The sequence below is a fragment of the Oncorhynchus keta genome, chromosome 21, assembly GCF_023373465.1.
Source record: "Oncorhynchus keta strain PuntledgeMale-10-30-2019 chromosome 21, Oket_V2, whole genome shotgun sequence".
Lineage (NCBI taxonomy): Eukaryota > Metazoa > Chordata > Actinopteri > Salmoniformes > Salmonidae > Oncorhynchus > Oncorhynchus keta.
Genome location: NC_068441.1, coordinates 26788184 through 26803329, shown reverse-complemented (window position 1 = coordinate 26803329; position 15146 = coordinate 26788184). Strand labels below are relative to the sequence as shown.

The following is a 15146-nucleotide window of genomic DNA, read 5'->3' as shown; positions in this document are numbered from 1 at the left end:
GTTCAACAAAAGTCTACATTCTTCCTCTTTAACACTAAACATTCTGGGGGTAAATGGCAACTCTTGGCAGCCCTAGATAGAGTTACAGAACATTCTAGTTTGTGTGCCAGATCTTTGTCCTTGTTCTGTGTCAGATCTCAGTTGGCACAGACAATTCATTACCTCCTATCTTTATCAGATCACTCTCTCTCTCGTTCTCCCTTCCTCTCTCTCTGTCAGATTTTCCATGATGTGGCATATAAAGCTAAGGACCGCAGTGACCTGCTGGCTGGTATAGATGAGTTTCTAGATCAGGTAACCGTTCTGCCCCCCGGGGAGTGGGACCCTTCCATCCGCATCGAGCCCCCCAAGAGTGTCCCCTCTCAGGTAATGTGACTATGGTAATGTGACTGTGTTAATGTGGCTGTGGTAATGTGGCTGTGGTAATGTGGCTGTGGTAATGTGGCTGTGGTAATGTGGCTGTGGTAATGTGACTATGGTAATGTGACTGTGTTAATGTGGCTGTGGTAATGTGACTATGGTAATGTGACTGTGTTAATGTGGCTGTGGTAATGTGGCTGTGGTAATGTGGCTGTGTTAATGTGACTGTGTTAATGTGACTGTGTTAATGTGGCTGTGGTAATGTGGCTGTGTTAATGTGACTGTGTTAATGTGACTGTGTTAATGTGGCTGTGGTAATGTGGCTGTGGTAATGTGGCTGTGTTAATGTGACTGTGTTAATGTGGTAATGTGGCTGTGGTAATGTGGCTGTGTTAATGTGGCTGTGGTAATGTGGCTGTGGTAATGTGGCTGTGGTAATGTGACTGTGTTAATGTGGCTGTGGTAATGTGGCTGTGGTAATGTGACTGTGTTAATGTGACTATGGTAATGTGGCTGTGGTAATGTGACTGTGTTAATGTGACTGTGTTAATGTGACTATGGTAATGTGGCTGTGGTAATGTGGCTGTGGTAATGTGGCTGTGTTAATGTGACTGTGGTAATGTGGCTGTGTTAATGTGACTGTGTTAATGTGACTATGGTAATGTGGCTGTGGTAATGTGGCTGTGGTAATGTGGCTGTGTTAATGTGACTGTGTTAATGTGGCTGTGGTAATGTGGCTGTGGTAATGTGGCTGTGGTAATGTGAGTGTGGTAATGTGGCTGTGGTAATGTGGCTGTGGTAATGTGACTGTGTTAATGTGACTATGGTAATGTGGCTGTGGTAATGTGGCTGTGGTAATGTGGCTGTGTTAATGTGACTGTGTTAATGTGGCTGTGGTAATGTGGCTGTGGTAATGCGACTGTGGTAATGCGGCTGTGGTAATGCGGCTGTGGTAATGTGGCTGTGGTAATGTGGCTGTGGTAATGTGGCTGTGGTAATGTGACTGTGGTAATGTGGCTGTGGTAATGTGACTGTGTTAATGTGACTGTGGTAATGTGGCTGTGGTAATGTGGCTGTGGTAATGCGGCTGTGGTAATGTGGCTGTGGTAATGTGGCTGTGGTAATGTGGCTGTGGTAATGTGACTGTGGTTATGTGGCTGTGGTAATGTGACTGTGTTAATGTGGCTGTGGTAATGTGACTGTGTTAATGTGACTGTGGTAATGTGGCTGTGGTAATGTGGCTGTGGTAATGTGACTGTCCCTTTGGCTATATTTTATGTATGGTTTAAGTGATCCATTAAACAATGTGGAGCAAACATGAGCACCAGTATGCTAAATTTGTAATGGTTTGTGGCGAGGCTTTTTGTGATTGGGGTTCAAATTGTGCTGTTTGTTCCTGATTGGCTGCTGTTGCTCATTGGGAGTTGTTTGAATGGTTGTGTGTGCAGGAGAAGCGGAAAATTCCAGGGATGCCCAATGGTACGACCTGCCCTGTGGAAGAGGAGTTTCACGCAGAACATCATGGTCCTGAGCTCCAGAGAACAGGAAGGTATGTTGCACTGAACAACAAACAGGGTTAGGAGTTAGGCTTAGGTTTCTGCTGCTGGGGAACTCAATCAATGCATAAGAACAAGGATCTTGCCCACAGTATTGCTATTTCTAAATAAAAGTGAATTTATTGTCTAAATGGAGACAAACAAGCAATATTTTTGATCTTGTGACTTTGACTGAGTTACTTTTGTATTTAACTTTTTATTTTGCCTAATTGAGCTTTGCACTCATAAGGTGATGTATTGATATTGGTACTGCTCTTCTCCCACTCCTCCTCCCCCTCTCCTGTGTAGATTGTTTGGAGGTCTGATCCTGGACATTAAGCGGAAGGCTCCGTTCTATCTGAGTGACTACAAAGATGGGTTGAGTCTTCAGTGTGTTGCCTCCTTCCTCTTCCTCTACTGCGCCTGCATGTCCCCAGTCATCACCTTCGGAGGCCTGCTGGGGGAGGCTACGGAGGGACGCATTGTAAGAACACACAAATCCAAATGTGACCGACCACCACGATTTGGTCTTGTGTTGCAAAATTTGAAATGGTGTTTTTTACATTGGATAAAAGTAGAGACTCTCAGCTACAAAATGGTATATCATACACTGCAGTTGAGGAACAATGGGAAAGTAATTTTGCTTTGAAAGTTGATAAACTTGTAACCCCACTTTTGAGAAAATGGCCCTTGAATATTTTGGTACACCAACTGGAGAGCTCTTCTTTATCTATACCCATTGAGCATCTTTCACAGCCTCTTAAGCCTTAAAACCACCCATCTCTTTAAGGATTCACATGTGAGGCCATGTGCTAAACATAGTGAGTATGGTAGTGTAGTAAACAACCAAAGATGTCAAGACTAAAAGTGGTGAAAGTAGGAGCCTACAGAAAGGAAAACGCCAGGTAAAAATACACGTTTATCTGGTCCTTTGCTTATATCCTAATCTGACTTTGGTGTAGGTCATGTTGTTTTTCACGTTACCGCCTCTGGTAAACACACACTATAAATCTAAGGTTATTTGTCACATGCACAGGACACAGTAAGTGTAAACATTACAGTGAAATGCTTACTTGCATATTTGCATAGTAGCAATATCAAAAATAGAGTGTCTAGATAAAAATATTTTATAAATATTTTTTTATTATTATATGATGCTTACCCAGACACACTTGTCTAAACTGATGGCTCATGTGAAAGAAATGTAATCCGTAATCACCCCCAGACACACCTGGCTAACATCATGGGTCATGTAATCATCTGGCCAAGTGGAGTCTTTTGTTTTGACATGTAGCTAGCAAGCTAAACAATGAACCATAATCCCAATGAAATGAAATGCTGTACTATGAATCTGCAGGTTGCTAAAGCTAACCAACCAAGTTCAATGTTATAACTAGGCCATAGGCTCTAACTAGCAATGCAAATGATTTCTGAGATACAAATAATATTACTACACAGATCATACACGTACAAGTGACTGTTCCACTGGATGTCATAAGGTGAATGCACCAATTTGTAAGTCGCTCTGGATAAGAGCGTCTGCTAAATGACTTAAATGTAAATGTAATGTTAAATGTAACGTTAGCTAGTGTGCCAGCAAGCTAACACTAGCTATCTAACAGAATGTTTTAACTTGCAATAAAAAAAGTGACTTTCTGGCAAAATTAGAAACTTATAATATCTGAAAATGTAGCTAGAATCAAACCCGTATACATGGAGGAACTCTTCATGACAGACTGCAGGTTGCAAGATCAAATCCCTGAGCTGACAAGGTAAAAATCTTTCGTTCTTCCCCTGAACAAGGCAGTTAACCCACTGTTCTTAGGCCGTCATTGTAAATAAGAATTTGTTCTTAACTGACTTGCCTAGTTAAATAAAGGCAAAATAAAAAAAAGTAAGTTCTCCTCCTGTGTCATTTCCATTTTGTTTGTGGCTACAGCTTGTTTGGCCCGTTGTGTCAAGTCACTCCATTTCATACGGACCATTTGAAAAAAGTAGTTTGATAGCGCCTGCTATATTTCGGGCAGCAATGTTATTGAGAGCAGTAGCAGCACTTTTGCAGTTGTCCATGGCTAACGTTATATCTTTATAACATATACTGAGGAGCTCATGTTATAGACAGAAGCAAGCTACATGGCAGACCAATCCAAACCCATCTCTCGGTATGTCCAGCCCATCCATTATCTCAGCAAATCATGGCTATCAGGAAGGTTCCTGTCTTTTTCCATGGCTAAACCAACTAGGCTTGTAATTTAACAATTATATTCGTATTTACAGATGGTATAAAAGTTTGTTATTAAGACATATCAAAGTCCACATGTTCACAAAGGCATTTCTGCAACAACAAGAAAACATTTTGATCAACAACAACAAAAATGATGTTCAAATGCCTGTCCTGTGAAGTAGTGACATGCTACATACGCCTAGCTTCCTGAAACGGGTCACAAATATGTTCACACACACTCACAGACCCCTGCACTAGTGGTGCACGGTTCAGCTGTTTGTTCGCCTGCCCGCAATTGCTAATAACCCATCCGCAAATGTGCAACTATATGTGATAAAGTGAAAATCTGAGGCCCACACCCGGCCCTAAGCTGCTAATATAGAAAATGCACTGTAGGCTACAGTCAGAATCAGAGAGACGTTTTGTTATAGCCTGAATGAAAAATGTTTTATGTTTTAAGAAATGTTTACAAATTAATACAAAATTAAAAGCTGAAATGTCTTGAGTCAGTAATTAGTCAACCCGTTTGTAATGGCAAGACTAAATTAGTTCAGGAGTAAAAATGACCTTAAATCACATACAGTGCATTAGTAAAGTATTCAGACCCCTTGACCTTTTCCACATCAATCTACACACAATATCCCATAATGACAAAGCAAAAACAGGTTTTTAGAAATGTTTGCAAATTTATTAAAGTAAATAAATTGAAATATAACATTTACATAAATATTCAGACCCTTTTAGTCAGTACTTTGTTGAAGCACCTTTGGCAGCGATTACAGCCTCGTCTTCTTGGGTATGACGCTACAAGCTTGGCACACCTGTATTTGGGAGTTTCTCCCATTCTTCTCTGCAGACCCTCTCAAGCTCTGTCAGGTTGGATGGGAGCTGCACAGCTATTTCCAGGTCTCTCCAGAGATGTTCGATCGAGTTCAAGTCCGGTCTCTGGCTGGGCCACTCAAGGACATTCAGAGACTTGTCCCGAAGCCACTCCTGCGTTATCTTGGCTGTGTGTTTAGGGTCGTTGCCTTCACCCCAGTCTGAGGTCCTGGGCACTCTGGAGCAGGTTTTCATCAAGGATCTCTCTGTCCTTTGCTCCATTCATCTTTCCCTCAATGCTTACTAGTCTCCCAGTCCCAACATGTACCAAAGAAATTAACTTTATGTCCTGAATACAAAGTGTTATGCTTGATGCAAATTCAACACAACACATCACTGAGTACCACTGTTCATATTTTCAATCATGGTGGTGGCTTCATCATGTTATGAGAATGCTTGTCATCGGCAAGGACTAGAGAGTTTTATTTTGGATAAAAAGAAACGGAATAGAGCTAAGCACAGGCAAAATCATAGAGGAACACCTGGTTCTGTCTGCTTCCCAACAGACACTGGGAGACAAATACACCTTTCAGCAGGACAATAACCTAAAACACAAGGCCAAATATACATTATACTGTAGTTGCTTACCAAGACGCCATTGAATGTTCCTGAGTGGCCTAGTTACAGCTGTGACATAAATTGCCTTGAAAATCTATGGCAAGACTTGAAAGTGGCTGTCTAGTAATGATCAACAGCCAACTAGACAGAGGTTGACAGAGGTTGAGTTTTAAAAATAATTATGTGCGAGTATTGTACAATTCAGGTGTGCAAAGCTCTTAGAGACTTACCCAGAAAGTCTCACAGCTGTAATCAATGTCAATGCTGATTCTATTGACTCAGGGATGTGAATACTTATATAAATGAGATATTTCATGTTCAATAAACTTGCAAACATTTCCATCCCAAAAAATTAATTTGTCATTATGGGGTGTTGTGTGTAGACATGTGAAGAACAAAAAGAGAAAATAAGTATTACAGTTTGATTTCAAACTGTAAGAACAAAATGTGGAATAAGTCCAGGGGTATGAATACTTCCTGAAGGCACTGCATGTTTCTGTTCATAATTTCGGACATTATGGCTATTTGTTAGTCAACTTGTCTATAATTAAATATATGCAGCTTCTCTTCTGTCATTAGATGTTTCCCTAGAAGACTATATAAACCCTTGCTCACCAGAATAATGTCATAAATGGAAAGAATTAAAGTTCTCTGTCATCTCTGTTTCTTTCGCAGAGCAAAGATGTTCAGGGACCAGGGAGAAAATACAATAACTCAAAATAAAATAAAAACGGGACATTTTCTGTGCAAAAATTGAAAGCTCACACACTCACACTCATGTACAGTCAGATCAAATCAAAATCAAATACATTTGCATGCACGCACACACATACACTCTCACACACCAACACTCTCACTCACACCCTTTTGTCTTGCTTACGTGTGTGTGTGTGTGTGTGTGTGTGTGTGTGTGTGTGTGTGTGTGTGTGTGTGTGTGTGTGTGTGTGTGTGTGTGTGTGTGTGTGTGTGTGTGTGTGTGTGTGTGTGTGTGTGTGTGTGTGTGTGTGTGTGTGTGTGTGTGTGTATCTCAGAGTGCCATTGAGTCTCTGCTGGGAGCATCCATGACAGGAGTGGCCTACTCTCTGTTTGCTGGTCAGCCTCTCACCATCCTGGGTAGCACAGGCCCTGTCCTAGTCTTTGAGAAGATCCTCTTCAAGTTCTGCAAGTCAGTACATTCTCTTCATTATATTAATGTGTTATTATGTTCTATAATTAGGGCCTGACTGTTAATATTTCCTCTGACTGTCTCCCAACCCCCCTCCCTCTCTCAGGGACTATGACCTGTCCTACCTGTCTCTGAGGACCTGTATCGGCCTGTGGACGGCCTTCCTGTGTCTCGTCCTGGTGGCCACAGATGCCAGCTCCCTGGTCTGCTACATCACCCGCTTCACAGAAGAAGCCTTTGCTTCCCTTATCTGCATCATCTTCATTTACGAGGCTCTGGAGAAGCTCATCCACCTGGGGGAACACTACCCCATCAACACCCACAGCGACCTGGACAAGCTCACACTGGCATAGTGAGGACCATACACCTTCCTGTTTCTACCTTTTTCTGTTTCTGTCTTTATCTGTTTCTTACTTTATTTCCATTTTCTAATTTTGTGTAATTTAGTCCCTTTGAATTATTTCTACTATGTGTGTGAGAGTATACTTAAGAGTATGTTTTCTGTGGCTTAAGTGAATTCAATTGAGTATATCTCTCTCTGTAGCTGTCGGTGTGCAGAGCCTGATAACCCCAGTAATATAACCCTGGAGCTATGGAGTCATAAAAACATCACTGCTTCTACTGTGCCTTGGGCCAACCTTACTGTCAAGGTAACTCAGCCGACACACTCCCACACAAACACACACAATCACAGGGACGGATTAATGCAGGGGCTTACCAGAGCCCCTGGTCCCAGGCTCATGTGGGGCCCAAAAGGCAGCAAAAATAAATAAAAGTATGATTAAAATAATTAAGGAAATATATAATCTATATATTATATATGTAGTATATATTTTATAATTTTTCACTGCGACCATAGGAAGACTCAATGACTGTAGTCAGCCAGCTGCTGCCTGCTGCCTCTCCGCTAATCATCAGATGGGGGGAGGAGAGGAGGTAGGGGGCCCACGTGGATAACTGGGGGTTGATTGGGTAACTGATTAATAAAAACAATTCAAATTAACTACATAATAAATAAATGTGACTGGTCAATTATATGATTCAGGGGCTGGGCCCAAGCCTGTAGGGGGCACTAGAGGCAAAACAAAATGTATATATAAAAAATATATATTCTTATCATTTTTATCCAACCAGAGGAGCCCGTGTTCAATGTTCAAAATAGACCAGACAGCATAATTTAGCCACAAAGGATTAACAGTTAATGAAAAAATAACTGTGGATTAAGTTTTATCACATAAATACAGGTCTCTGCCAAAATGAAGGAAACCAACATAAAGGTCTTTAAAGGGTGTTGGGCACCATGATCTGCCAGAACAGCTACAATGCTCCTTGGCATAGATTCTACAAGTGGCGCTAAACCATGCCAGGAAAATGCACTGCACACCGTAACATATACTTTGTATCCTTTGTTTACCCAAGTATTTCCTTTATTTGGTTATTTTGTCCCATCGCTGTAACGCCCGTACAGATTCGGGAGAGGCAAAGGTCAAGAGCCATGTGTCCTCCGAAACACGACCCTGCCAAGCCGCACTGCTTCTTAACCTGGAAGCCAGCCGCACCAATGTGTCAGAGGAACACTGTACAGCTGGCGACCAAAGTCTGTGTGCATTAGGAGGGCCAAACCCTCCCCTAACCAGGATGACGCTGGGCCAATTGTGCGCCGCCTCATGGGTCTCCCAGTCACGGCCAGCTGCGACACAGCTTGGGATCGAACCCGGGTCTGTAGTGACTCCTCAAGCACTGGGATGCAGTGCCTTAGACCGCTGCGACACTCGGGAGGCCCTCTATTTGATCATTGTATCACTACCTTACGAGGAAATACTTGTAAACAAGCATACACCAAAGTGTTAGGTGGGGGGCTGTCTGCTAGACATACCAATGCAACAAACAACAAATACCGTTTGGGGGAGATGATATATGAGATACTGCACACATTTTGAGCGGCTGTCTTTAGGTATCCTTTCGCAGAGGAAATATCGTAGCCTATGAGGTCCATCCGAGGTGTGATGATTGCTGGTTGAAAACTTAACCCAATACCCCACCGGGATGACTTAAAATATAGTCAGCCCTGGGTTTAGTAAGAGACTACTATACATGTCAAAGAAGATAGTGCCAGGTCAAATCGCAGCTATATCCCACTCATGTTGCTGTCTAGCTATTCTGATGTTTCAGCCACCAGGTGCAGATCATATTTAGATTCAGTAGAATCAGAGAAAAAGTGTCAGTAGTGTAAGCTATGTCAGATGTTGTCCAGGGGAGACTAGAATCAGCAATGGTGGGTCTGGGACGTGAACCCAAAACAGTTGCAGTGCTGTCTGAGCTATTCTTCTATGTTGTTTTGTGTGTTTGTTGATCTTCAGGAGTGCATAGATCTGCAAGGCCACTTTGTGGGTACAGCTTGTGGACACCATGGCCCCTACACCCCTGACGTACTCTTCTGGTCGGCCATCCTCTTCTTCGCCACTGTCTTCATGTCAGCGTTCCTCAAAGAGTGTAAGACCAGCCGATATTTCCCCACCAGGGTAAGACATTACAAAACTGTGTAAATGAATGAAGTTCAATCTGAAATAGATTCCAATGCTATGGTTGTGGCATTTGTGTTTGGAAGGGAAGAGGCTACAGGGTTAATTGTTCTATATGCTGGTTCGTCTAGACCTATGTTTTTCTGCCTGAGTTTTAGTAGACAATTTTGTGTTGTTGCATCATCGAAGATCCCTTCCTGCTTTGTTCAGGTGCGGTCCATGATCAGTGACTTTGCGGTCTTTATCACCATTGTATTTATGGTCATGCTTGACTTCCTGATTGGAATCCCCTCGCAGAAGCTGCAGGTACCCAGCAACTTTAAGGTAGGATGAAAAGATCACTGTTTTATATGTGATAGGTGGTTTATAAACTATCGAGACGATCCATTCCGTACCCTGCTATCTCAGATATTTTATTTTTTGTCTCTGTCTGTTCTACTAACTAGCCCACCCGAGATGACCGTGGTTGGTTGATCAACCCGATAGGTCGAAACCCGTGGTGGACAGTCCTGGCTGCCTCCATCCCTGCTCTGCTCTGCACCATCCTCATCTTCATGGACCAACAGATCACCGCTGTCATCATCAACCGCAAGGAGCATAAACTACTGGTGAGAGGAAGACAAGTCTGTATTTATTGGTCCCAAATATTATTTTACTAAGGACTGGGATGCCGTCACACTGTTGGAGGTATTGCAATGCAAGACTACACTGTGGCCATTGCCCAATAGTGAGTCAGAAGGAACTTGTTCTTAATGCAGCTTTGTTCTGAGGGCACAAGTCAGAATTTGAGTGAAGGTTTTGTTGGTCGATCTGTATGATTTTTCATGTGTTATTCATGTATTTCCCCTTCCCCTTACAGAAGGGCTGTGGCTATCACCTGGACCTGCTGATGGTGGGGGTGATGCTGGCTGTGTGCTCCATTATGGGCCTGCCCTGGTTCGTGGCAGCCACCGTGCTCTCCATCTCCCACGTCAACAGCCTGAAACTGGAGTCAGAGAGCTCGGCCCCCGGGGAACAGCCCCGCTTCCTGGGCATCAGAGAGCAGAGGCTCACAGGCCTGGTCATCTTCCTACTGATGGGCCTCTCTGTCTTCATGACTGGGGCTCTGCAGTTCATTCCCATGCCTGTCCTGTATGGAGTATTTCTCTACATGGGAGCCTCGTCTTTGAGGGGGATACAGGTAATATCTTACAAAGCATGCACTTCTACAGCAGCAACACACACACACACACACACACACACACACACACACACACACACACACACACACACACACACACACACACACACACACACACACACACACACACACACACACACACACACACACACACACACACACACACACACACACACACACACACACACATTTGTTGCCATTATAAGTCACTGTCATACAATTCCAATGTTATCTTCTTTCCTCTCTCAGTTTTTTGACCGTCTAAAGTTATTTGGTATGCCAGCCAAGCACCAGCCAGATTTCATCTACCTGAGACACGTTCCCCTGAGGAAGGTGCACCTGTTCACCATCACCCAGCTCACCTGTCTGGCCCTGCTCTGGATCATTAAAACCTCCAAGGCTGCCATTGTCTTTCCCATGATGGTAACAATTACACTATGGCACAGAGTATAGCAGTATTGTGATATTGCTTCTTCTAAACCTATTTATCCCAGTTGGTCCCATTGAACAAGAATGGTATTCGCTTTGGGAATCTCTGTGTAAATGGCTGAAAGTATTTTGTCGTATCATTGTATTGAATGTCATACATGTGAAATATCACATCTGGCAATATATGTGTATGTATGTGTGTGCGTGTGTGTGTTGTGTAGGTTCTGGCTCTAGTGTTCATCCGTAAGTTGTTGGACCTTTGCTTCACTAAGAGGGAGCTGAGTTACCTGGATGACATAATGCCTGAGAGCAAGAAGAAACAACTGCATGACGCCTCCAAGAATGTTGACATTGAGGTACTCCATCTATTTACAGTATGATTACAGTATGCTTTGATCCCATAGCATTCAACACAACTGCTTTTGGAACATGGAGGTCAATGTTGCTTTGTCACCACTAGAGGCAGTGTTGTATGGGGTATGGTGTATTATTTGACTAAAGGCTGAAATACACGACACAATTGTTGTCGGGTGTACGGGCTCTATCCATCGGAGAACCTCTCCCATTTAACGATTTAGTCAAGCTAAATGATTGTGAAATAGTACATACACCTCGCGGAACCTCCGATTAGACAATCGGGACAGAATTTGCAAATATTTGCTAGGCATGGAGGAAGATGCTGTGTGCTTTTATCTGGATTGCTGTCAGGGGTGTAGTGCAGCCGGTATGCAGTGGAACGATGCTCCTCCACTTCTCAGAATTGTGCTTGTTTAATAAAGTTTAGACTAAAGTTGAATCTCACAAGATCTCTTAATAATTCATTAGTATTTTACATAACAAACCATAGTAAAACGTTACGCTCTACTGCCAAGTAATTAGGCTACTTGTGACATCTTATTATGATTGTGCTGAATAGTCGCATTTATTTTCTCATGCGGCCAGAACTCAACAATGCACACCACTAGGCTTAATATGCTCTGATTGAAACAAAATACAAGTGGAAGTATAGCTTCTTAAACACCCTCTGCTCTAAAATGTGATTAAACAGTAGTTAGGTTGCTACGCCTACATCATTCAAGAAGAAGATCGAAACACATTCCCCTGAAACTGATTGGGATCAAATGGTTGACATGCAGCATGGACATTTCACCTGTAAAAGGTGAAGAATTATCATTCACGATTGACAGTGATGATGGCCTAAAATGTATAATAAGGTAGGCTTAATGAGGTGTTTTAGGATTTTAAAACTAGAAACATTTCTTTGAGACACTGTGTAGGCAAGTTAATTGTTACATTTTGGATGATGCATTGTAGGCTATGTATATTCAAAAATGATATTCTACAACAGGCTACATTTCGGAACCAAATTTCATTGAGAAATGATGACGTAATAAATAAATAAAATAGCACTACATCCCTGATTGTTATGGGCCAAAAAGCAAAAGCAAACAAACAAAAGCAAGAATGAAGCAAATTTTGGCATGCAACTGGTTACGGAAAAGAGGACAATATGGAGTGTTGATTTTGCAGAAAGAGCTTGGGGTAAAAACACATTTAAATGTGACTTGTAACATATCCCAGCAGACCAGCTAGCTTGTGTGTGTGTGTGTGTATGTTTTTGTGTGTGTGATGAACTTGTGAGTAGCTGATTGGCTAACAGTGGGACATACCTTGCATCTGCTCTGAGCATTGTTCACACTTGGCCGATTTGAGGCTGAATATATTCAACATTTGAAATGATCATGATGCCTAGCGCACAGGAGCCTGTCTGTGACAGCCATCAACCACAAATCAGGTATGTGTTTACACTTTACGGGCTGTGGCTGTACGTTTTACTCCAGGTTTGCTACGGTTTCTCGGCAGCACGTAGATCGGGTTAAAAACATGTAGTGTCCGCCAACCCTAACACTCTTTCTGCTACAGATGTAGGATCTTAATTTGATCACCCTGTTACAGGTAAACTGCAATGCAGGAAATGTTTTACTTAGTGGTGTAGTGTATTTACTGTTTAAAATGGCTTCTGACGTATGTATTTCCACTTAGAAAATGTTCCCTTACGAAAAATGGATCAACCTCTAATTAATGTTCATAAATGATAATTCACATAATAATTCACATTTCCTTTTGCTGCAGGATCAATTTTCTGCTGTAGCAAACTGTCTCTAATTAAGATCTTACATCTGTACCTGACATGCACATATCATCACTATATTCTTCTGTGTGTGTGTGTGTGTGTGTGTGTGTGTGTGTGTGTGTGTGTGTGTGTGTGTGTGTGTGTGTGTGTGTGTGTGTGTGTGTGTGTGTGTGTGTGTGTGTGTGTGTGTGTGTGTGTGCGCATGTGTGTGCGCGTGCGTGTGTGTGTGCAGCAGGATGAGGAGATTCTGGGTACAGCAGTAGAGGATAAGACCTCAGTCCATATCCCCATGGAGAGCAGCAAGCTCCTGCAGTTCCCCAAAACACACGACCCCAGGTAACACAGACACACACTTCTGAAGGGACACATACACACACACACACACACACACACACACACACACACACACACACACACACACACACACACACACACACACACACACACACACACACACACACACACACACACACTTGCATATGAACACGTAAACCCTTATGAAGACACACACACTTACCTACGAACACACATACGTGATGGTCGAGATAGCTTAGGCAGTCGCTACTGGGCGCTAGATCTGCACTATCGTCTAGGATTGATGTGCATTCCTGGTAATAAATCAAATCTAATTTTATTTGTCACATGCTTCGTAAACAACAGGTGCAGACTAACAGTGAAATGCTTACTTCCCAACAATGCTGAGAGAAAAAAAGAGAAATAGTAGTGTATTTGGTCATTTAGCAGTCTTATGGCTTTGGGGTAGAAGCCGTTCAGGGTCCTGTTGGTGCCAGACCTTTGCTGTGCGGTAGCAGAGAGAACAGTCAATGACATGGAAGGGCTGGGATCTGACAGTTTTTTGGGCCTTCCTCTAACACCGCCTGGTATAGAGGTTTTGGATGGCAGCTGTAGAACTTGGTGCAGATGTATAACGTATTGAGGATTTGAGGGCCCATTCTGAATCTTTTCAGTCTCCTTAGGGGGAAGAGGCGTTGTCGTGCACTTTTCATGACTGTGTTGATGTGTGTGGACCATGATGTGGACACAGGAACTTGAAGCTCTCGATCTGCTCCACAACAGCCCTGTTGATGTGGATGGGGATGTGCTCAGCCCTCTGAGAGGTTGATGTCCTGGCACCACACAGCCAGGTCTCTGACCTCCTCCCTGTAGGCTGTCTCATTGTTGCAGGTGATCTGGTTTACCACCGTCGTGTCGTCTGCAAACTTAATGATGGTGTTGGAATCCTGCACAGCCACGTAGTCGTGGGCAAAAAGGGAATACACTTGTGTGTGTGCAAAAGCATAATTTCCCTCCTTAACTATCTTTAACTGTCCCGTCAACATTTTCGTAATTTCGGATGTTCACACCCTTGGCTAAACGTGGTTGTTAAGGAGGGAAATTATACCTTTGCATCCTGGATTGAGGATGCTTTATGTACTAGCCAGTGCACAGAGAAGTGTATTACCGGGAATGCACATCAATCCTAGTTGATAGTGTAGATCTAACACCCACTATTGGCTGCCTAGGCTATGACATCTAGTGGACAGGTAAGTCTTGGTTCATGTCTTTGCTCTCTGTCTGTATGTGGTGTCTTTTGATGGTACTGTAGAGGTTTCTTCATTGCACCGCTTGTTGAGTACTAACCCCCTCAGACTCCACCCTCCCCTTCTTCCCACCCCCTCTGACCTCTGACCCATTGCTTTAACCCCTTCCTCCCCAGGTGTGACCCTTCTGATATTAACATATCTGATGAGATGTCTAAAACCACCGTATGGAAATCCCTCAACGCCAACCAAAAGGACAGTCGCATGGGGGCTGCTAAGAAGGCAAGGCCCCATCCCTCTCTGCCTCTTTATTTTTCTACCTTTCTCTCACAGTCACAGTTTTTTTTTAAACCTTTATTTAACTAGGCAAGTCAGTTAAGAATTGTATTTTATTTACAATGACAGCCTACTGGGAAACAGTGGGTTAACTGCCTTTTTCAGGGCCAGAATGACAGATTTTTTGCCCTGTCAGCTCTGGGATTCAATCCAGCAACCTTTCAGTTACTGGCCCAACGCTCTAACCATTAGGCTACCTGCCGCCCCTGTCTGGTGCATTGCATGTCTCCATTTTGCCCACTGAGGTTACTATCTCTCTGTTTTCTCAAATCTCTCCTCTCCT

General features: G+C 43.0%; 1 protein-coding gene and 1 non-coding gene across 4 annotated transcripts in view; both read left to right on the top strand.

Moving 5' to 3' along the window:
• The window catches only part of slc4a8 (solute carrier family 4 member 8), a 58336-nt gene that overhangs the window by 38136 nt on the left and 5054 nt on the right, over positions 1-15146 (top strand). For 2 of the 3 annotated variants that reach the window (XM_052473590.1, XM_052473592.1), the window contains exons 10-23: positions 220-366; positions 1809-1909; positions 2205-2379; positions 6588-6721; positions 6828-7073; positions 7266-7371; positions 9082-9243; positions 9454-9567; positions 9690-9851; positions 10103-10423; positions 10673-10846; positions 11074-11208; positions 13219-13322; positions 14704-14809. In XM_052473590.1, the coding sequence (XP_052329550.1) occupies positions 220-366; positions 1809-1909; positions 2205-2379; positions 6588-6721; positions 6828-7073; positions 7266-7371; positions 9082-9243; positions 9454-9567; positions 9690-9851; positions 10103-10423; positions 10673-10846; positions 11074-11208; positions 13219-13322; positions 14704-14809 (2187 nt within the window). The remainder of the gene's footprint in view (positions 1-219; positions 367-1808; positions 1910-2204; positions 2380-6587; positions 6722-6827; positions 7074-7265; positions 7372-9081; positions 9244-9453; positions 9568-9689; positions 9852-10102; positions 10424-10672; positions 10847-11073; positions 11209-13218; positions 13323-14703; positions 14810-15146) is intronic. The other variant, XM_052473591.1, reaches the window with a different exon arrangement.
• LOC118400655 (U4 spliceosomal RNA) lies at positions 8678-8821 on the top strand. The gene has a single exon (XR_004829068.1). It is a non-coding gene; the product is annotated as a U4 spliceosomal RNA (small nuclear RNA).